Raw genomic sequence first — 23,192 nt, 5'->3', positions numbered from 1 at the left:
CCCCCCCCCAAAAAAAAAAAAAAACCCACCAAAAAAAGGTAAAAGTCCTCCGTTGTTTCTCACACATGCATGTCCTAATCTACAGCTGAGTATCTTGGGTTCACTTCGTACCCACCAGCTTACCTGAGCCGAGAAGCTAGAGGGAACAGAATTCTGACTGGCGTCAACTTTGCCTCTGCTTCTTCCGGTTATTATGACAGGACTGCTAAACTATATGTAAGTATTAAACTGTATGCATGAGAATAGAAATCTGTGGACTGTTGAGTATGACTAACTTGGAAATGTCATGGTTTTTGCAGCGTGCTCTAACGTTGCCACATCAACTAAAATATTACAGGGTGTGGCAAAGGAAAGTAGTGAATCTGGTAGGGAGGGCCAAGGCTAATAACATATTCTCAGGAAGTATACATCTTATAAGTGCAGGGAGCAGTGACTTTATTCAAAACTACTATATAAATCCACTACTCAACAGAGTCTACTCACCTGATCAGTTCTCCGATATCCTCATGCAGTCATACTCTACATTTGTTCAGGTCTGACTTCCTCATCTGTGTACTAATTGTTAGCGCTTTCATTGTATCCGTGAACTATTGATTCAAATATCCGGGTAACCTGCATGGAATTTCTAGCCATAACCCTTTCCCATAAGAGCATTGTCAAATGCAAATGCATTTCGAACCAACCTACTATAATGTCTTAACTCAAGCTCATTTGGCCACACCATTAAAATAGAATCTCCTAGTATTTTGGTACGGTGGTAAGAGCCCTGTAGAATAAATTTAAGTTCCAACTCCCATTTGACAAATAGGAGCAAGCTTGCCCATGCTTGAATAATAACAAGCACTTAGCAAATACCGAAAGACTGTTACAGGATGAACATGGATGACATACACTTGAGCACCAGGTAGACTTACCCTGAAAAAATAAGCTGGACACTATCACAATCTGTACTCCCAAAATACTAAGCCACATCAAGAAATCAGATCAAGCTGTACTTAACATACGAACTAAAAAATATCATACGTAAATTGTTATATTATATACAAGCCAGTCCTCAATATAATATCAGCAGTGATCTATGGACAGAACCTCTACGGTTTAGGAGCAAGGAAGATTGGGGTCACAACTCTGCCACCAACTGGTTGTTTGCCAGCTGCCATTACTTTGTTCGGTGCAGGAACCAACCACTGCGTTGCAAGACTGAACAAAGATGCAATCTCCTTCAACAATAAGCTCAACAGGACATCTCAAAATCTAAAGAGCAAGCTTCCTGGCATCAAGCTCGTAGTCTTCGACATCTATCAGCCTCTCTTTGATCTGATCACAAAACCTGTAGAGAATGGTATGTGCTGGAACTTTTTCTCCCTTCTCCTTTTCCTTTCTTTTCTCAAACTCGGCCAACCTTCAAAAGTTTTGGAAAGCACAAACACGTAACACAGAATTTTATTGTTCAACAACAAAAAAGGAACAGGAAGTCGTGTCTCGTTTACATAATAAAGGAGCTTGAAATTTGACAAAAGGAAGCAATGGAAATTTCTTACAGCATTGTAAAATCACAGAGGAAAATTAGGAAAGACCACCTTTTCCGCACAAGAAGGGAGCCGCAAGGGAGAGGGGGGGGGGGGGGGGGGTCACGATTAACTATCTTTTGGAATCAAAGAGGACACTTTATCACAATTTCCTCTAATAATCTTCCTCTTTTCCAGGATTTTTTGAATCAAGGAAGGCTTGTTGCGGGACAGGTATGATAGAAACATCGTTCCTTTGTAATGCCAGGTCCATTGGAACATGCTCCAATGCTACAAATTATGTCTTCTGGGATGGATTTCATCCCTCAGAAACAGCAAATGAGAAATTGGCTCAAAGTCTGTTGGAACAGGGCTTTGAGCTCATCTCTTAAAGCCTCAAAGCTGCAGAAACCGTCTACTTTGTAGTTCACCCCTTCCATGATATTGTTTTATAGTTACTTTCCGACTTGAAAGAGGCTTTATGTTGGTCTTAGTTCATTCAAGCTATAGTATATCTCGTATGAAAGCAGTTACAGCTAAGTATCACACATCTGACAACCTTCCCAGCTTGGGAATATGTTTTCAGTATTTGATGTACCATCATTGTCACATAAAAGTCAGCAGAAACAACAGTTCTATTTAAGTCTTTTGAGTTATCCCATGAGACGAGCTCTATTCAACTCTATATATTCTACTTGATTGCCTACCCAGAATAAAAAAAAAGGAAGACTCATATAAAGTAAGTTCACTAAGTATTCCATTTTAGTCGCACAAAAAAAAAAGGAGACAAAAAAAAAGGCAAAAAATTTTAAACTTCTGGTATGTAGCTTCTTTTTTTCTTCTTTTTGATGGGGGTAATCTTCTACTAGCTTTTGTGTTTACAAACAAAGAGAACCACTTTACCTGATCAACAACTATGAAAGCTCGAATCCAGCATTGGAATTGATAGCATATAGAAGCTTTGCTCTCAACGTATTCTGGCGTTTGTATGTCGGAAGCTGTCAAAGGCAGAAGAAAAAGGACATATTGCAGTATGTTTGACAGAAAGAGGTCCTATTGTTGAAAGCTAATTTGATTTTCCATTTGACTATATGAGTTGGATTTGGTGCATTTGATACCTCAAAGTTAACGTAGAATAATCAAAGATATTGTACCTTGAGAGTGTTGTAGCAAGTAGAAGCTGAAGGAAGCCGATCAACATCCTGTCCCCCGAATGTCGCCAATAGTGGCAAATCACATGAAACCTATATTTACGAAATTTCATTACTATTAAGCGCTGGTAATCAAGGTATTCCATTAAAACTATCGGTATGTGCGTTTTCTCTAATTTCCCCTTCCCTTTCTTTTGATACTTTTTTGTATTTCTTTTGTTTCAATGTTCATCTCCCCCCTCTTCCTAGAATGAAAAAGAGCAAGGTCAAAACAGGCCTTTAGAACATAGAGAAGGGAAGGTGAAAGCAGGAGAGGGAATAAGGAAGTGCAACAAACATTCGCTAGCCAGAAGTGTTAGATTCTTAACGATGCTGGTGTTGAGTGATTACAGGGAAGAGGTGAAGCATGAACAGTATGTTATTTATCAACGAAGAGTGTATGAGGAACCACAATTGCAAACTCACACACGAGAACAAGTACATGATAAAGATAAATGCCAGAAAGTTAATGAAAATGTTCCTCTCATTATAGTTAATAAAATATGTTAATTGATTAAGGTAGGGGTAAGGTCTGCGCATACTTTACCCTCCCCAAACCCCACTTGTGGGATTTCACTGGATTGTTGTTGTTGTAAAATATGTTAATTGATTAAGTTGTTTTGCATAGAAAATTAAAGAGAAAAGAAAGGTTTTGCCAAATGTTGATTTAAACAGAAGTGCATGTCTGCATGATACATAATGTGGCCCAGATCAAGTGAAGTATTTGTTTCCGTCTTTAATTTGCTTACTTCATAAAATTAGGTTTCTTTTTAGGAAGGGGCTTCTCTGATTAGTTTTAGTTTGTTTTAATTAGAAGGGACAATGTACAAGAGTTTTCTCTGCATCACATTCCTCATATCATTGAAGCAAACTGAGAAGCATAACAACGATAGATAGTATCCATCCGAAAAAGTACAGGCATTTCTCCGTTCTCACGGTCTACTGCCTACAATTCAACCAAAATCAAGACTGCCTCCTTTCAGCTTCCATAAAGCACAAGATACTGAGTGTATCTAAAATCCACCACATATCTGACGATGTACTCTGAAGCTGTGATCCTTATCGGCCAGTGGCTTACAGGAGGAAGTTATCCCAGCACTAGCACGTTAGTTTAAACTCTATTAGGAGACTTAGGTCCTGCTCACTTCCACACAAATTTTCAGTCTCTCTGTATGAAGAAGAAAACATCTGCTAGTTGGCCCCAGATTACTGTTTCTTTACCAGGATTTTGCAGGAATTTGTTACAAGAAGATATAAAACAAATAAAAATCATCTTTCCTGCATTTTCCATCCAAATGAAGCACAGGAGCCAGTTAACCAATAATTTCACACCAGTTCACCTGCCAATAGATACTTTGCTTGCCCTCCTATTTCCGAGTTCTGTCGCTAGTTTAACTCTCAACACCTTTGGCCCCTTGTTATACTTTCACCATCATCAGTTGACCATTTTGAATTAGCATTGTCTATAATAAAATTCTCAGTTTTAAACTCATTATCTGTTTATCATCGTCATGGGTGCTGGGTGATTTTTTTTTTTTTGGGGGTTTGGGGGGGGGGGGGGGGTAGTTAGTAGGCTCATACCTTGTGAATAGTGAAGGTTGGCTGCAGATGTTTGAATCCAAGCAAAGGAGCTCGCGAACAACTTGTCACAAACTTAAGCAGCAAACACCGTTCTCTTGGTTCAAAATTCGAAAATACCTGAACCACAAGAACAATTAGTTATCAAATGCCCAATTGTCTTTAATAATTTATTCTCCCACTTTAACACTAGCAAACACATACATATGGTTAGATAATACAAAATAATAAAAGATCTCTGCTTAGACCAAGTTCCTTAATGTTGAGAGATGTTCAGATGAGATGGTTCAAGTAGACTGATGGAAATCACATTTGTAGTTTCATAAGATAACAAGAAAGAAGAGGAGGAGAGGGAAAATTCAACTGATCTAGATCACGTTTGTAGTTTCATAAAATAACAAGAAAAAAGAGGAGAGGGAAAATTCATGTCTACCTCCCAAAAGAGTTTAACTGTCCGACTCCCTTCTGAGTAACCTCCAGTATAGCGTGTGTTTTTCCTTAAATCATCAATGTCAATATCATGGTTTCCTCCTGAAAGCAACTGGATATACACTTTGGATTAGCTGACACAGAAGCATGCAGTCCAGCAAAGGAAAGCTTTTGTGGCACATGTGGCTTTCAACAAAGCATATGCATTCAACGTAGTTTGTTTATGCCTTTCATTCTATGGTCTGTATGTCATGTCACATAACTTCCTCAATTATTAGAGAAATGTAGAGAACCAGATAAGATAAAGAAAAAGAAAAAACAAAATTAGCAGAGGCGTGGCCGATGCATTTGGCATTTACAAGCATGACAAACCAATCCTCGTTAAATGGATGAGCCCAAAACTAGTATTGAAAGAACAAGGAGAGGTCAGTTGATAGTAGAATCTCATACAGCATGAGGAATACAATGAAATTCTTTGAATATTTTTTTTGATAATCGAGAAAAGTGGCGCAAGGTTCAAAACTCGGTGCTATAATAAATGTGGAAGGGGTGAACAAAAGGGCATGAAAATTGTACAAAAAGCTACTAAAACTGAAAATGAAGTTCTGCTAAGATATGCGCAGAGGTAATTACCTGATTAAATTCACTTGCATTAAACAACTTTAACCAGGAAGGCGATATAAGGTCCGACAATCCTCTATAAAATGCATTTGAGAAAGGAAGTATCTGCAATTGCGTGCTGGAAACAATAAGTCACTAATACCAGAGAAATGGGCATCTCAATGCTGGAGCACAAATATCCAGACCTGCCGATTAAGTTTAAAATCTGCCATTGCATGAACATATTGCAGCATGTTCTCTTTTGTTACAGAAATATCCTTCCCACCAGGTTTAAGCTCAATGACAAGGTGTTTCCCTAATGATTCTTCAGTAACTGTAAAATCCAATGCGAGGTCCTTGATATCACCATCATAGTGCTGCATAGAGAGAAACAAAGTATAAGTCTTATGCATAGTTCCATACTTCCATAAAAATTGGATATGGATATGAATATGGAGGTTTGGTGTTGCTGAATAGTTGGTTATGTTAGATACTGTCCCTCATTACAAGACTATCATTAGTATACTTATAAGTAGGTGTGTCTATATTCCATATTAATCAAATCACTAATACATTTATTTTCTTGTTTTCACATATTATCAGAGCCTTTACAATCTCAAAAGAGACCTACATAACATCTGCTATGACTGCAGCCAGGGGCGGATTTAGGGGGGCGCAAGGGTGTTCACCCGAACACCCTTAGCCGAAAAATTACACTGTATAAGGCAAAATCTGTTTTTTACCTCTATATATTAAGTTTTGAACACCCTTAACACAATCCAAAAGTGTGGTTTAGTGGTCAAGGGGGTTCAAAGTCTACATAAGGTCATGGGTTCAATACCCGCTAGCTACAAAAAAAAATTTTTGAACCCCCTTCGTGAAGATCCTGGCTCCGCCACTGACTGCAGCCCTCTTATTTCCCACAAAAGTTCCAGCAGCACCATGCATCTTTTCAGCGATCTTCCATCTTTTTGTTAAATTCCAATGCCTCATTCGAGGAGTGTTCTGGAAGCACCACGCCTCTTTCCGGTTACAATTCCCGTTGTCGCCTCTTTCCAATTATTTCCGGTACAATTTTAAGCAACTGTTATAATTTTCTGATAACCAGATTATATTTGCAACATTTCTAGCGACATCTTTATGTAATCCTTAAAGACATGAAATCCACTAATTCAAACAATAGAGCTTACATGGCAGTTTACACTAAGTTCCTTCAGTTTCAAACACTAACAGTCTTCTCCACAAGTATTACATGCTACTTAAATCAGTAATCCTGTTTCTTGTGTTGTCGAGTCCTCCGCTCTTCAACCTTAGGTCATTAACTAAGGAGCTTCCTATCACATTTCTGGTAACAATTCTTTTTTTATACAACAACTTTTTTTGAATCCTATTTCTTCATCAATACAGTATCAAAGTAAAGAAGGTTTAAACAGTTACAAATGGGTACTTTTATTTAATTTATTTTAGGTCTGCAACACATTCATCACATGCAGGCTTACTTCTTTTTCTTTCGCCAAACACATGTAAATATTTTCTATGAGTGATGGTGAAATTCAAATCGAAAATCTCTACGTGCTTTGATACATTTGAGTATTTAACAGGAAAGAAGAATGAGCCTTTTAAACGCTGAAAGGCACTTAAACGCAAAAGAAATTGGAAATGAGTGTTGGAGTCTACTTACTTCTCAGCCCTAAGCTAAATCTCCTCAATGACCAATCACTTTTCACATTTCAGCATATACAGGAACTGAATAATTATGAATTCCATAGATGTTTTACGTATTTGTTTTTTTTCTTTCACAAGCAATATTTCAGAAAAAATAAAATAAGAGGGTGTTTAGGAAAGAAGTCTCAATAGAAACATAGATTAGTATAAACACTTTTTTGAACTATATCCACTTAAATATAGTAGAGATTAAAGGGATTAAAGAGTTTTTTGAACATTCTGTTAAATGCAAATAGAAACATCTGTTTTTCTATCAGTGCTGGTTTTGGTGATGGAGTTTCCTGCACCTTCCAGAGCTCTTCTAGAACACATCAAAGTGAGTATCACAAGGAGTAATTAGTTACTATCTTTTGCTAGTCTTTTACTAGATATCATCTGTAACTCTTACCAGAACTTTCTAGAAGTGAATAGAAGAATTTACCTTAACATACATCAGATTCCTGTATAGCTCAGGATCAAGTGTAGATAATTCATCAATAAAGCTATAGCGGCCCAACAGCTTTTGCACAAAAACATGAGAAAAGGAATAATCTAGCAATATTCCTTCATAAAGTGCTTTGCCTACAATTCTCCCAAGAAACTCGATCATCTGAATTCCATTGTCCACAAATCTTGCAGCTGTATTAGGAATAAGATGTCTATCTGAGGTTGTGGTCTGTGTGAACAGCCCGTACCTTACAAAATAGAGCCAATTACAAAGACCTCCAGTCATTTCAGAGAGAAAAGAATGAGATGGCTAACTGGATAACTACATAAGCACAGGCAACTCACTCAGGTGAGAAAGCTGCTTTGGCTATTTCTGTCAAAAATTCCTTGGACAACCCACCATAGTCCAGGCCGGCCTCTGGAAGACCAGACTCATTCACGAAAGAGACGTGAATGCTGGACTTTAGCCTTGATCCTAAGTTATTTAGCTGCTGAAATCCATCTTCAACAATATGACCACGACGAATTACAATCTCTGCAGAACGTGCTCCAGGTCCAACAACTTCACCAGCCATTTTTCTTGATACTTTATCCATGTTGATGAATTCTCTGAACATCTCAACCCTGTCAAGAACCAAGAAATGATTTTGAGCACTCCTAGACAAGAAACAGTTGCTTGTGCAATTCCAAGAAGCTACCTTTGATGCAAGAACTACACATTTGAATTCATTAAGTCCTAAGAAATTAACTCAACTCCAAAAGCTAGCTCATGAGATGAGGATTTCCCAAGACCAAATAAGGAGACCAACCCATTTTCTCCACTAATGCAGGACACTAAACACTTCCAGCACGTCCGGACATATGGAGCATGGACAACATAATATGGGGGCCCAAGACTAAGTAACCCAACGATAGGAATTGGTCTGGCTCTATACCATGATAAAAACTGGACCTTGGGTCTTACTCAACCCCAAAAGCTAGCTCATGAGGTGAGGATTGTTCAAGACCATATAAAGAGACAACCAGCTTCTTCCACCAATGTAGGACAATTAACATCTCTTTATCTACAAATCAAAGAAAAAATCAATCTTTCACAATTACATTGGACTTATGAGACTAACCTCAGTTGTTTGAGCCAATATGCAACATCGGCATACACAGAGGACCAAAAATAAGTACAATTCCTTGTTACTAAAGAAATACTCAAAATTTCCACACAACCATGTTACATATATATATTTATGCCACTGAGATGTTGAAAAGATGGAGCATTTGAAGTTTCCAGTTCATAAAGTTCCTTATTGGCAACACAAAAAGGAGAGTAATATATTAACATCTTAGATGAAGGGTTAGACCACAAAAATCCAACCAGAAAGACTGACAGAACTACCTTGATTAATGATAGGAATTTTATACTCCAATGTGCAAAAGGCTATAGCAGTCAGCAGTGGAAGAAACTAAAGTCACAAATCAAATTTGGTGGTCTTAGTGTTATTAGCTTCTTCACCCCGGCATCGAGAAAATACCTACAGCAAATGATGATCACTATAAAAATTCCATCATGGTCCAAAGAGATATATTTATATCCCCCAAAAGGCCTTATAGAGTTCCCTTCCACATAAGGGAACACAATAGACCCATATAGGTGATACCAAGAAATTGTGATTAAAGCTTAGTTGCTTTTGTTGTTACACTTATATGAGGTCATTATTTTGTCAGGAGTTTTTCTTATCTAGTTAGAGATAAGTATGTGTGTGCAGGATAGGATAACTGTGAGATCTAACAGAATATTAAGATGGATGTACAACAACAACCAAAAAAAACCCAGTGTGTTAGCACAAGTGGGATCTGGGGAGGGTAGTGTGTACGCAGACCTTACCCCTACCTTTAAAAAGGCAGAGAGGTTGTTTCCAGTAGACCCTCGGCTCAGGAAAGATAAAAGGAAGGGGCAATGACAAGCAAACCAATTAGAAAACCAAGCGAAAACAAAAAACTAACACTAGGTAGTGCAATTAGAAAACCGAAACGAAGGCAACAATTTAAGATGGATGTACATTAGAAATGATGACATATAACAGAAGGTGCAAGTGGCACCTAAGAATATTAAGATGGATGTATAGTCAAACAATAATATACAAGATTAGAAATTATGACATAGAACAGAAGGTGCAAGTAGCACATATAGAGGAAAGAGTGAGAAAGGTCACTTGAGATATTTTGATCATGTTATATGTAGACCTCAATGCACCAGGTCGTAGTTGTGAACAACATATTCAAGGTGTTAAAAAGGAATCAGACCTAAAAAATCACATAGAAGAATGTCATCTCAAAAGACCTGCAATACTTCATGAAATCCATGTGAACTTATCCAAGAACGAAATACAATGAAAGCAAAGTATCCTTATAGGTAATACTCTAGTTGGAATTATGCTGTCATTATTGGCACATTCACGTTATCTGTATTTGAAAGGGGTCTTGCATGACAGTGTAAAGATATATGCGAGATTTACAGAATCCTACTTTTAGAGAATCCCTAATTTCTCCTAAAGGATTAATTATCTAGTAAAGGAATAAAATGGCCATAAAGGATGGGAATGGATGTAGAGGATTCGTAGAGCCGACACCAACTGGTTTGAGAGTCAGTTGTAGTTGGTATTCGTCGTAATGAAATAAACCTGAATAACACACAGTGAATAAAGAGGATTCATATATTTGACCCCATCTAAGTTAAAATTGAGGCGTAGTTGATGATATGTGATAAATCCACAAGTACAGCAAGCTAAGGAATGATCTTCCGTGGAGTCAGTAGCAAGTATGACAATTTGGTCAATTACTATATATCTTAAGGTGGAAGAGGAAGAGTACAACAAAAATATGAACAAATAGATATGAATTTTAAGTAATTCTCCAGAACTAACAAAGCTGAAAGGTACAGCTGAGTTGCAGAGGAAAACCTCTACCCTCTGCCAATGTCAAGCATGGGAAAGAAGCATTTGGGTACGCTCTAGGAGTTAAAAGTGCCATAATAAACTTAAAGGTAAATAAATGACGAATTATTACAGCTAATGATGAGCTTTTCAGGTCAAAACTACCTTTCTTCAAATGGAAAGATGTGTGGGATAACAGTAATGATGGAGCCCATGCTCAAAGAGGTTGAGGCATCATCAACATTTGAAGTAGCTGATAAAACTTCATGAGTCCTAGCAGCTACAGCAATGGGCGGCCGATTATTTCTACCCGGAGAAAGCCACAAAGTAGGAGGGCAAAATTGGTGCCTGCAATCCCTTTCATATAATAAATGAAGGCATTTAATAGCAGAATCTGTCAAAAGTCTACTTTTTGGACCAATACCGTGGGACATTGTATTGTAAACCAATGTGTTCAGCACCGACACAATTTTCTGCTGCCGTTCCAGTGTAAAAGGAACCTACATTCATGCAACTCTCACTTTCAGGTGTTATTAATATCATGCCGAAGACATTGGAATATCAAATATTGCATGAAATATTAAAGTAATAAAGAAATCTGACCTGTTTCTCATAAAACTCTAGGTCATCAAGAACTAACAACATGTGTGAATAGCTAGCGCAAAACAGATGTAGCAGACAAGACATATCTTTTGATATGCCATCAGGACCCTGCCTTAGCAGTTCAATGTCCCATATATCAGAGAGATCGTCAATGTGCACTGTATTAGATTTTCCATCAAGCGGATCCACACTTTTGAACTCAGTTTGTGATTTCCCGGTTATCTTTTGAAATACACTAGCCCATTTGCTGCCTGCATCTTTAGAAGAATGTTTTTGCTTTCCCTGGGAAACTTCAAGAATCTTGTTTTCAGAAACTGTACTTTGATCCAAATATTTGCCCTTACCGACAAGATTCTTTCCTGGAAAAAATGATTCTTCGAGAGTTCCCCACAGGTTAGAAAGAAAACCAGGAGTAAAAGATAGCATGTTGAGAACTGGCATTGCCCCTAGCACTGGATTCAAAACAGAAAATATTCTGAGCATGCATGAATAGTAGTAAGAAACATCAAGCAATTCACAGCTCCCAGAAGATTCTGCTCCACATGATGGTAGACTTTCAGCTCTCTGAACAAGACCATCTTTTTCTAACACTAAAAGTTCCATCAGATGTCTCTGCAGACAAACAGGCTTAAAAAGGTCCATGTATGATGTCTTCAAGGATTCAAAAGTTGTCTCGGCTTCAACAAAATTTCCGTCACCTTGAACTTCTTGATCCTCCTTTCTCACCCATCCAGCCCTTTCAATCTGAGCCAATAATTTCTCTGCCAGAGTAATCACAACATGGACATAGGATTGACGGTCTAAACCAGACACTAACTTTCCAGAATCTGAGATATTGCTTTCGCTGGCTGTAGAAAGGTATATAAAATTTGCAAGAGCCCAACCAACTGGTGGCATCACCCTGTTATGAGAAGAACTCGTCATCTGATCAACATCTGACATATGCTTTAGAATTTGCTCTTTTGACATCTGCCATCACCTGTCACAGTATGATCAGTCCCTTCACATTCTAATATCCTTGATCACATTAGAAATAATGCAAAATATAGATGGTAATCCAACTCTGGAAAGGTATCAATACAGTAATCTGCACAAAGTAATTGTTGATATAGAGATGATCACCAAAATGAAACCAGTAAGTGTTAATGCAAGCTGTCTCAGCAATTTAAGGGAACTTATAGTCAAATGTCCAGCTTTTTATATAAGACAATATTTTGTAAACAAACTACAGCGTCAAGGATTATTAAGAGTGTTACAAAATCATCTGCGATTCACTCCTTCAAGTATGTAAGGGGTCTATAACTTTTTTTATATGAAAAAGGTAAGATAAGTCTAAGGGGACAATAACTTTCAGCAAATTACCAAAATCATTTACAACATTTCTACTAAACCACAAAAAACATGATCGCGAGCATCTAAGTACTACAAAAGACAAAGATAAGGCTAATCAAAATATCTATGGTTCCTTTCCATCCAAATTGTCCAAATGTACAGTAAGGGGTAACTCTCCATATATTGCTTTTGGCTATTATTTATCCTTTGTCTCTAGCGACGGTTTACTGCAGCTTATAGATTGTCAAACTTCGCCCATAATCCCTCAAAATAAGTTTACAAACATGCATGATGTCCATCATATATATTTACCATGCAAGAATGTATTTACAAATTCAGTACATTTTATGCAGTAGTAACATCTGTTGAATAAGTGGAATCCTTATTGGGTGGATACAACAGAACAAAGCACGCTTAGCACGTGATAACCTACTAAAGAGGGGTTCCATGTACACAGCAGATGATAGCATAAATAGCATCTGCTGCATAACTGGAACCCCTTTTTAGTAGGTTATTACGTGTTAAGTGTGCCTCATGTGCTACACATCCAAAAGAATCCTAAGTGCCTCGTGTGCTACACATCCAAAAGAATCCTAAGTGCTCTGAGCCTCCAAATCATCTTCCATGTCCACTAAGATAGCTCTCCAAAAATTTTCCTTAGCAGCTAGTCATAGCATGACTTTACTGAAAAATCCTAACCACTCTTGATAGACCATTGAAGGGAGTCAGGCTAATGGTCCAATGGCACCATTCCGTCTAATTTAACGAGCAGAATCCTAATACTATCCATTTTTTTCTTCTTTCAGATTTCTTCTAATGAAATATTCAATTCCAGTTCCTTTTTCAATCCTCTGTAATAGAAAAATCTTTGTCGCAGACAAGATGTATAGGTTTACGAATAGGACTCTCGTTTTCTATCCATCTATCCTGCCAAAGCCTTATTCTTCTGCCATTTTCCACCAATAATCTCATCATCTCATCAAATTCCTACCACACATTCCTGATTTACTTGAAGATTGAAATTCCATAGCAGGCTATGACTACTTACAGCACCATCGTACATTCATTCCATATCTAGCTTCAATCGCATGCTTCCATAGATTCCCCTTGTCAATAGAACCAAATCAGTTGAGACTTAAAATATCAATTTGACAAGCATATAGTAATGGTTTTTTCTTTTTTTGGTGGCGCAGGGGAGAGGGGGGTGATATGGTACAAATATCATGCAACCACTATCTATATTTGTTATGCATCATACCATGAGCATGAAGTGCCAAGCTTTTAGAAATCATCCAATGGTCCAACTGATAACTCTTTTTGTACAACATGGTGAAAAGAAAGTACTAATGAATCACTCACCACAAGCAACAAAGAAAATAATAAAGCTAATGATGTGAATAATAAATAAAACCTCTCTAAATTTGGCTCCATTTGCAACTTACACACCTAAACTATGAAGTGTTTATTTTACCCACTGAACTTCCATTTTACCTATCTATTACCACCTGAAGTGCCAAGTGGCATAGAGTAGGTCCAACTCTTGTGTGGCGCGTGAGAGCAAAAAAAATATAATATAAAGAAGCTACACTGGCTTTTTCTTCCTACAACTAACATGGTTATATACAACTGTGTAAACTTTTCTAGCTTTTTCTTCTTTATTTCTCTCATTTATTTGTTCTTTTGTTTAGAGTGCTGGATCTGACCCAAATGAAATAGAATTGCAGCCACGCTTTTCACAGATCTGGTGGGAAAATATGGATTCCAAAAAATGCTTGAGTTAAGCAAAATGTTTATCTAATTTAAAGTAAAATGTTTGCAACTGTAGCAACACCCAAAAAATGAAATTCTGACCAAGCTTGTTACAGATCTGCCCTGACAAAATGAATCCCAAAAAAATGCAGGAGTTTAAACAGAAAATAGAATTATTTAATTTGGAAGAAATGCCACGCGTTTAAATGTAGAATTGTAGCTACGCTAAAAGAAAAGATAAGATTTCGGCCTAACTATATATAGATCTTGCCAAAAAAATGGTCCTAAAATTGCAAGTTTAAAAAGGAAATATTATTTAATATTAAAAAGATGTCATGTGTTTAAGAAATCCACGTGGTTAGTGTGTGATTATCACTTCCACTAGATCTTGTTCCAGGGTGCTACACAGATACGGAAAAAGATGAAGTTCAAGGAAGTAATACAAACACCCCATAGTTTAGGTGTATAAATTGCAAATGCAACCAAGTATTACCCCAAAAATTTCAAAACAAAAAAACAGTTAAATTCCAGAAAAAATTCTACGGCCAAAGAAAGACAGATTAAACCTCAGCCTTAGCAAAGTTTATTCAGGAGAAAAGTATTTCTATATGTTTAAAATGAAGTGGAACCAATTGACTCATTCTTGTGATTGTCTGGTAGATTTTTCTAGCCCACAGCTGACAAAATTATGTAACTACAAGCATATACACTTCTAATTTGTTGCAACAGTAAACAGTAAATTATTTCCTTTACTATGCCAAACTTACCAATAGAATCCTCAAGCAAGGTGTTAACACAGACTTGTGTTTCAAAGGCGGAATCAACACCATTGGTAACCGTTGAGCAATCCAAGGTATTGTAAGTAGATAAGCACAGTATTGCTCAGCAGCACTCTGCATTTCTAGTAAGACATTTTTATCCACAACTAAGTTCGCAACATGAAATGGTCGTAGTGCTAAAGTAATTGCACTTGCAGTTATCAATAACCGTTCATCTGCCGCCTGAAAGGAACAAGGAGCTTCAAGTTTACAAAGGTACCTCCTTACAGAATTGTATAGTCCACTTCTAATACTTCCCATGAACTGAACTAAATCCCTAACTGCCACTAATGCACCCTGTATATTGTTATCGCTGATGCACCTCCAACCTTTCACATCGGTCAGAATTACTGCCAACCGCATTGCTAACGATGTAAGTAAAACATCGTTATTCTTGTGACAGGACATATCATATTCTGTTAAAATAAACAAGCACATGGTAATCAACTTCTTTGCTTGATAATTCCAAACTTTTCTCTCTTCCACGGTTCCAATAGCCATTGAGCAAAAGTTTCCATGAGGATCTAAAAAAGAAAGAAATAGACAGAGAAAGTCAACATATGCTGTAACCTAATCAACTTAACTAACAAATAGCACAAGATAAACGCAGATCATGCAAGGGACAGGATTTTTTATTATTTATTTATTTTTGATTGGGCAAGGAGCAAGGATTTATAGCTGATATTTGTGCTTATGGTTCCAAATTTGGGAACTAATAGCGAAAGAAAGCAAGTTTTGCGTCATGGAGTTAGCAAATTAGAAATAACTCAAAAAAATTTCTCTCTTCCACGGTTCCTATAGCCATTGAGCAAAAATTTCCATGAGGATCTAAAAAAGAAACAGTGAAAGTCAACATATGCTGTAACCTAATCAACTTAACTAACAAATAGCACAAGATAAACGCGGATCATGCAAGGGACGGGATTTTTTATTATTTATTTATTTTTGATTGGGCAAGGAGCAAGGATTTATAGCTGATGTTTGTGCTTATGGTTCCAAATTTGGAACTAATAGCGAAAGAAAGCAAGTTGTGCGTCATGGAGTTAGCAAATTAGAAATAACTCAGGCGAGAAGTAGAATCAGGTTAAAAAAGCTTTATTTCCTTCCGAATGCTAGGCATTCTTCTCTTTTTTCATTGGTTCCATGGGTGATAATGAAGCGAAGGATAGAAGAAATTATGACAGAACAAAACTATTATCCTATCTGACCCACAACTGTGCCAGCACAAGGGTTATTTGAATATCCCGCCTCAAGCATCTCAGCAGAGTAATTTACGCCCTAATTACTACTCAATCACTCAGTCTAGAAGTATAGTCCATCATTTCACATGAAATACTGTAAAATACATGATGAAAAAATATCTAATGCAGCAAAAGAATCATAGCCTAAATGAAGCCAAAGTTAAAATATTATAAGCAATTCTCTTTACCTGGCATAACTTTAACCAAAATTAAAAAGGACTAGATTAATGGACTTGCCTTGTGCAGCATAGAAATTCACACAGCTTTCTGACAGTTAAGAATTACTCTATAACCATGTTTTGTATGAAATCATAATAGTAGAACGAGAAAAGGAATACTTTTCGTGCCAAAACTTGCAAAACACAATAGTTACAGTAAGACAATCAGGACTATAAAATTGCATAGAAACTTAAAAGCTAGAAAAAATATAAGAATAGCATACCGGTTGAGTTTATGCTCTCCAAGATAACTCTAAAGCAACTCCTGATGCAATCTTTTTCTCTGTCTTGAATTCTTCTATACCGTGCCAACAAGAATGTAGTAAAGAAAATAAAAGGCCTCAGGACTTGGCTGGATATATACGATTTCTTTAGAGGAGCAAGATGACTATTTATCATTGATTCCCACTGCTGCTGAAGCTCTAGGGCTACAGATTTTTTAACTTTATAACGCTGCCAAGCTCTCTGCACATATTTTAAGCAGTCGCATTCATAGTTGTCAATCATACTTGAAGCATACTATTCAAGCTTTAGTTTTACTTCTCAAGTTCATCCAAATAGCTAAATACATGTAAACCAAAAAGATAGCCAACAAATACAATTGAATAGCATCTCCTGATCATTCTCTCAATTATTGACTTGGTTCAGCGAATTTCAGCCCCCAACTATCTGTATTTGACTGTTACTAGTACTGAGGTACATTCTAACCATTTTGTGAAACAGATCGACCTCACTGAGAGAACCTTTTCTTTTTTTTTTTTTACTTTCATAGGTGACTTACAAAAAGGATTTTAAAAAAGGCACATTTAAAAATCAGAGCATAATAACTTCTTTGCTAGTTATTAATTCGCAGTGTGACAATCTGAATTAGTTCAAACTTACACATGCACGGCTTAATGAATGAGACAAGCATATGACTACTGGCTGGATCATCCAGATAATACAATCAATTCAAAGAGAGTAAAGCTCCAACACGCGCTGAATTAAAAACAAATACAGTAATTTGACCATTTTGACAATGAAAAACCACTAGCACACAATTATATGATTATCTCCTAGTTTTTAAATGTAGACGTTAGCACGACATTTCTAGCAAAATGACACATTCAATATACAGTATCGTAAACGAAAATCATACTACACAATCAAGCACTGTATATCGATCATAACTCATGTATCAGACGAGCTGAATTACTATAATATAATTAAGCTAATAAACCCGAATTAACTGACCTGAATTAAGCGCGCGGCAGAAGTGGCTCGCCGAGTAAAATTCCTCAACGCTCTCTCTTGCGAAACTTTTTCCAAAAGCACATCCCTCGAAATCTCCTTCGCACTTGCGCCTCGCAATGATACCTGATCAAAACGAGAGGAAAAAAAAAACAAAATCAACCAAATTCTCAAATTAGCATTCAAAATCATGCAAAGAAAATGAGTAATTACATAAATGATTAATTATATGCAAACCTGGTGTTTTCGAGGTTCGCTCATGGCGGATTATTAAGGTTAATACGAGCGATGTGATTTGAGAGGAAAAGGACTGAGAGAAAGCGGGAGATAGTTGGGGATATGATTATGGGTTAACGGGTTTAATTATTGACCCGATTCCTTAACAGAAAAACACCATCATTGCAGAATGCGTATGACGATAACTCATTAACCAATTAGATTCTTACGGAAGAGAAGCTTGCGTTTCACATCTGGTCAAATCAACAGAAGGGAAAAATAAAAAGAGAAAAAAGAAGCTTTTCTTCTCTCTCTTTTTTTTCTTCTTTTTGGGTCAATAAAAAGCTTTTCAATAATGTTACCGACAAAGTTTCTTTTTGTTTTCCCTTCTTTTTTACGTTCTTGCTTAGTAACAAATATTTTGAAAATTCGAAACTAATATTTAGCACTAAATATTACTCAAAAGTAATTATCTAAATACAAATAATTTTTGCTACTTTTGTCAGAGAATTCTCCAATAATAAGATAACTAATATTAATAAATTTATGAATATTTATGTATTATAATAAAAACAAAATATTTATCATCAATTTTTACTGACATATCACCATTTATTTTTTGTTTCAATATTTTATCTAAATAGGTAAATATGCTTTAAAGTATCAAAAAGCACTTGATGCCTAAAATCTGCTATATTATATTAAACCAGACGAGCTTTTAAGCTACGTGCACGTTACGTAAAAATTGCGCGGGATAGCCATTTTTTAAAGTGGTATTTACTTTTTACCCAGCATTTTTAATGCTAAGCAAAAGTAGCCACTAGTCTATTAAAATTAATATGAAAAGACAATGTTACCCTTTCTTCTATCTCTTTTCTGTCCATGTTCTCTTCCTTGCCAGTCTCTCCGTCTCCCTTTTTTTCCAGCGAATCTTTCTGCTCTATGCTAAAAGCCCTAATATTTGTTTATCACTTATGAGCTACGCACATGAACCTTTAAAAGTTACACATTGTCCATCAAAAAGTGCAGTTCGTGTAAACTTATTTCATGAAAGCATTGATTGGTGATAAGTTGACACCCTAAAGAATACATAATAAATCTTAAAGCAAGAGGGAAAAAATAAAAATACAGGATTTGTCATTTGTCTCAATTTTAAACTTAAAAAAAAATAAGGACATGTAGTCCTGAACTTAGAGTTACAAGTTCAAAAGTTAAGGACAGGTAGTCCTAAACTTAGAGTTACAAGCTCAAAAACTAAGGATAGGTAGTCCTTAACTTAGACTTACAAGCTCATAAATTAAGGAGAGCTAGTCCTGAACTTACAGTAACAAGCCCATAAGTTAAGGACACTTGGTCCTGAACTTAGAGTTGAAAGTTCAAAAATTAAGGACACTTGGTCCTTAATTTAGAGTTACAAGCACAGAAATTAAGGACAGATAGTGCTTAACTTAGAGTTACAAGCACAGAAATTAAGGACAGGTAGTCCTGAACTTCGAGTTCCAAGTTCAAAAGTTAAGGACATGTAGTCTTGAACTTAGAGTTACAAGTTCAAAAGTTAAGGACAAGTAGTCCTAAACTTAGACTTACAAGCTCATAAATTAAGGACAACTAGTCCTGAACTTACAGTTACAAGCTCATAAGTTAAGGACAATTGGTCCTGAATCTTATGAGCAGAAGGGTATTTTCGTCCGAGCGGGTAAAAGTTTATAAAGTAGTGGCTAAAAACTAAAGATATTTTAAACAGTAGCTTAAAAGTAAATATATATCTTATTATTGGCTAACTGTGCACTTCACATGAGATGAATTCATAATTTAAATTTGATGAATTCAAAATTTTAGTTTTTCTAAATTATGTGTTCAAAACTATAACACTTTTCCGATAGGCTTTTACGTTGGTTATGAGTTATGATCCAACAATTTGGACAGACTGCAGCCCGAACATAAATTTCACATGGTATCTTATTTGGCCACCTCCAATTAACATGTATCCACTTTTTTTATAAAAGAAAATTAACGGGCTAATATAACAACTTCAGACAAGTTGTTTCTTCTCTGAGAAACGGAGGTGATAGTTGAGTTTATATAGTAGTTGTGAATATTTTTTAAGGTGGTTTAGGATGTTTTATGATAATAAATTATATGGCGCTTTTACTACTGCTTAGAGTTTCTTTTTAGTTAAAATTAATCCATTTAATAATTGCTTATTGCATCGCCTTTTATTTTAAGTTAATTTAAAAATAAGATATATAGTAGCACCTTCTACGCTTCGGACAATCTTCAATCTGCATGCACAAAGCCACTTGGCCGATGTGACATAAATATGTACAACTCTTTTTTCTTAAATTAAAAATGTACAACTCTTCATAACTCCCTGAATTTGCCGACCTCCAAATCCGTGACGCAATGGCCAACACCAAATTGGGATTTGTAATTTGATATTGTAACAGCGCTTAGTGTTTCATTTCATATATTTATAGAGTTTGAATTTAAGATATTTGGTAAAAAATAGAAGAATTTGAGACATTTGGTTTTAAATATATTAAATCATTCAGCCACTTCCTTTGTAGTCTCAAGTTAATTAAATTAAATAATAATCTTGCACAGTCTCTTAGCAAGCCGGCTAACTTAATTAGAAAATAAATGCAATTAGACTTTGATCAAATTGTGTATAGGCATCGATTCATGCTTAACAAAAAAATTACAAAATATTATAATACTATTATTTTTCCCTTGGAAATTTGATAGTTATTCCAAAAGATATTTCATGTTTGGAATTGGAATCTTCTTCTCATATTTTTATATTATTACCAATTGTTTCTTTTGCTTCAGTTTTCTTGTTATTCTATTATTGTTGTATTATTTCGTGTTACTGTCTCCTTTTCATAGTTTATTGTAACGACCCGACTGGTCGTTTTGAGCAACTACGCTCGATTCGGTAGTTTGAAGTCTCGAGCAGCTTCACATTAGGTATATCGACTTGTGTGCATGGTTGGATTCGTTTTCCGGATGAATTAGAATTGAATTGGAAGAAGGAACCTAGTTATGGAAGTTTAAATAGTGAACATTTACCGGAATTGGACTTTTGAGTAAATGGCCCCGGAATGGGTCGTGGGTGATCCCAACAGCTTCGTATGGTGATTTTGGACTTAGGAGCGCGTCCGAATTCGGATTTGGAGGTCCGTAGGGTAATTTGAGGTGTTTCGGCGAAAGTTGGAAAAGTTGAAGTTTTGACAATGGAGAAGTTTGACCCATAGTTGACTTTTGTGATATCGGGGTCGGAATGCGATTCCGAGAGTTGGAACAGCTCCGTTATGTCAATTTGGACTTGTCTGCAAAATTTGGCGTTATTCCGAGTTGAATTGATAGGTTTCGGCATGAGATTTAATATTTGAAGATTTGGAAATTCATAAGCTCGATTTTTGGTTTGATTCGTTGTTTTGTTGTTGTTTCATGTGATTTGAAACCTCGAGCGAGTCCGTGTTAGGTTATATGACTTGTTTGTGTGATTAGAAGGGGTCCCGGGAGCCTCGGGTGTGTTTCGGATTGGCTACGGGTCATTTTCCCTTGTTTTTGAACTGCTGTATCTGCTTCTGGTATCCTCTTTCGCGATCGCGAATCGCCTTCCGCGTTCGCGAAGCCTTGTTGCTGACCAGCTGGAATTCCTTCTTCGCGTTCGCGTTAAAAGGGTCGCGTTCGCGAAGCTCTGTATCTTCCTTCAGCGCGTTCGCATCCGTCCATCGCGTTCGCGTAGTTATACCATCCCACCCTTCGCGTTCGCGTACAAGTTCACACGTTCGCGAAAAGCAGTCTTTGGGCCATTCGATTTTCCTTCTTCGCGTTCGCGGACGCACTGTCGCGTTCGCGATGAGTAACCTGGGCAGCCTTCATCTTTCTTCTTCGCGAACGTGATACTTCCTCCGCGTTCGCGATGCTTTAAGACCTGGGCAGAATAAATAGTACTCTATTCCGAGGGTTTGCTATTTTCACCATTTTTGGAGTTCTAGAGCTCGATTTTGGGCGATTCTTTGTGGGTTTTTCAAGCAAAACAATTGGGTAATTGTTCTTAACTTAGAATTGATTATATTCCATGAATTTGTCTTCGTTTTTGTCATTTAAATTGTGATTTGGGTTGGGTAAAATATTGGGTTTTTGAAGAAAATTCCTAAAATGAAAAATCGCGATTTGAGGGGCCAAATGGTATCGGAATTTGATAAAATTTGTATGGTTGAACTCATTTTGGAATGGGTGATAAGATTTTGTAAAATTTGATGGGTTCCGAGGTGCGGGCCCGGGGGTCGACTTTTTGGATCGATTTTTATATTTTTGTAAAGATTGAAACTTTATGATCCGGAATAGTTTTTTACGTGTTGTATTTGTGCTCGGAAGTTAATTCGGTTAGATTTGAGCCGTTCGAATGTCTTTTCACCCGAGAAGTGCATTTTAGAGTATCGGTTTGTCGCCTTTGAGGTAAGTATCTTGCCTAACCTTGTATGGGGGACTTCCCCTTAGGAATTGAGTCTTCTATGCTAATTGTAGTCCATGCATGCGAGGTGACGAGTGTATGCTCGGACTTATTTGTGGGAAATTTGCCTATAGGGTTCTTAGGTCCTTGTGTGGGAAGTATCCTGTTATGATTGGGTTTCCCAGTTGCTTAAATTGCCCCTATATGCTCCATATGACGTTGCTAGCTTCCCTCTAATTGTAACGTGTTACATTGACCCTAAATTGCCTTAAATGAAATGATTGTCTTCCTTATTGTTTTGGTACTTCTTGGTTGTGAGTTCCTCTATGACTTCGTGCAAATAGGTTACATGTCCAATTGTTATGGTTGCCGGTGTAGTTATCACGTGCTTATTGCATCTTGTCGTGTAGTGGAGGTTTCATTGTGAGGTTAATTATTGGTACAAGTTTGGGTATAGCTGATTCCCTTGCCGGGACACATTAAATTCTTACTGTTAGTTCCTTGCCGTGACGTGTTTATTCTTGTTGTTGACTCCCTTGCCGGGATATTGTTGTTTCCTTATTATTCCCTTGTCGGGATATTGTTGTTTCCTTATTATTCCCTTGCCAAGATATTATTGTTTCCTTATTATTTCCTTGCCGGTATTCTTTTATAATTGATGATGAGAAATTGAAATGGGAGCGGCTGGTACGCCTNTATATATATATACACGTTCCAATACTTCAAACTTCAATAGTTGTTACGTCCTTAATCCAATTAGTTTCTAAATTTTATCCTCTTAAACCGTCTGAGGTTGTATTTTACTTAAAAAGAAATTTCTACTAAGTTTTAAGTTATCAACTCCCCTGCTAAAGGTAATAATTCTTCCGATGTTGTATTTTAAATTTAAAGAGGTATTTTTCTTACTCGAATGATTTCTAAAAATAACTTCATCTTTTCT

The 23,192-nt window shown here is 36.7% G+C and overlaps 2 protein-coding genes across 2 annotated transcripts in view; one reads left to right on the top strand and one right to left on the bottom strand.

Annotated features, from left to right (window-relative positions):
- Positions 1-2,418, top strand: part of LOC109230362 (GDSL esterase/lipase At5g03820-like) — a 2,918-nt gene extending 500 nt beyond the window's left edge. Inside the window, exons 2-5 of the mRNA XM_019395867.1 lie at positions 86-216; positions 300-533; positions 1,015-1,430; positions 1,693-2,418. Coding sequence (XP_019251412.1) covers positions 86-216; positions 300-533; positions 1,015-1,430; positions 1,693-1,900 — 989 coding nt within the window. The 3' untranslated portion in view covers positions 1,901-2,418. The remainder of the gene's footprint in view (positions 1-85; positions 217-299; positions 534-1,014; positions 1,431-1,692) is intronic.
- On the bottom strand, positions 1,276-18,127 carry LOC109229700 (E3 ubiquitin-protein ligase UPL7). Its single transcript, XM_019395230.1, has 15 exons — positions 17,812-18,127; positions 17,578-17,700; positions 16,569-16,809; positions 14,835-15,409; positions 10,987-11,955; positions 10,549-10,883; positions 7,802-8,080; positions 7,452-7,704; positions 5,512-5,682; positions 5,339-5,431; positions 4,710-4,817; positions 4,280-4,396; positions 2,663-2,752; positions 2,412-2,506; positions 1,276-1,402 (listed from the first exon to the last, which is right to left on the bottom strand). The coding sequence occupies exons 1-14, from the start codon at positions 17,833-17,835 to the stop codon at positions 2,423-2,425; spliced, it is 3,462 nt and encodes a 1,153-aa protein (XP_019250775.1). The 5' UTR covers positions 17,836-18,127; the 3' UTR covers positions 1,276-1,402; positions 2,412-2,422.

The sequence above is a fragment of the Nicotiana attenuata genome, chromosome 7, assembly GCF_001879085.1.
Source record: "Nicotiana attenuata strain UT chromosome 7, NIATTr2, whole genome shotgun sequence".
Taxonomy (NCBI): domain Eukaryota; kingdom Viridiplantae; phylum Streptophyta; class Magnoliopsida; order Solanales; family Solanaceae; genus Nicotiana; species Nicotiana attenuata.
The sequence above is the reverse complement of the archived record's forward strand: the minus strand, read 5'-3'. Positions and strand labels throughout refer to the sequence as shown.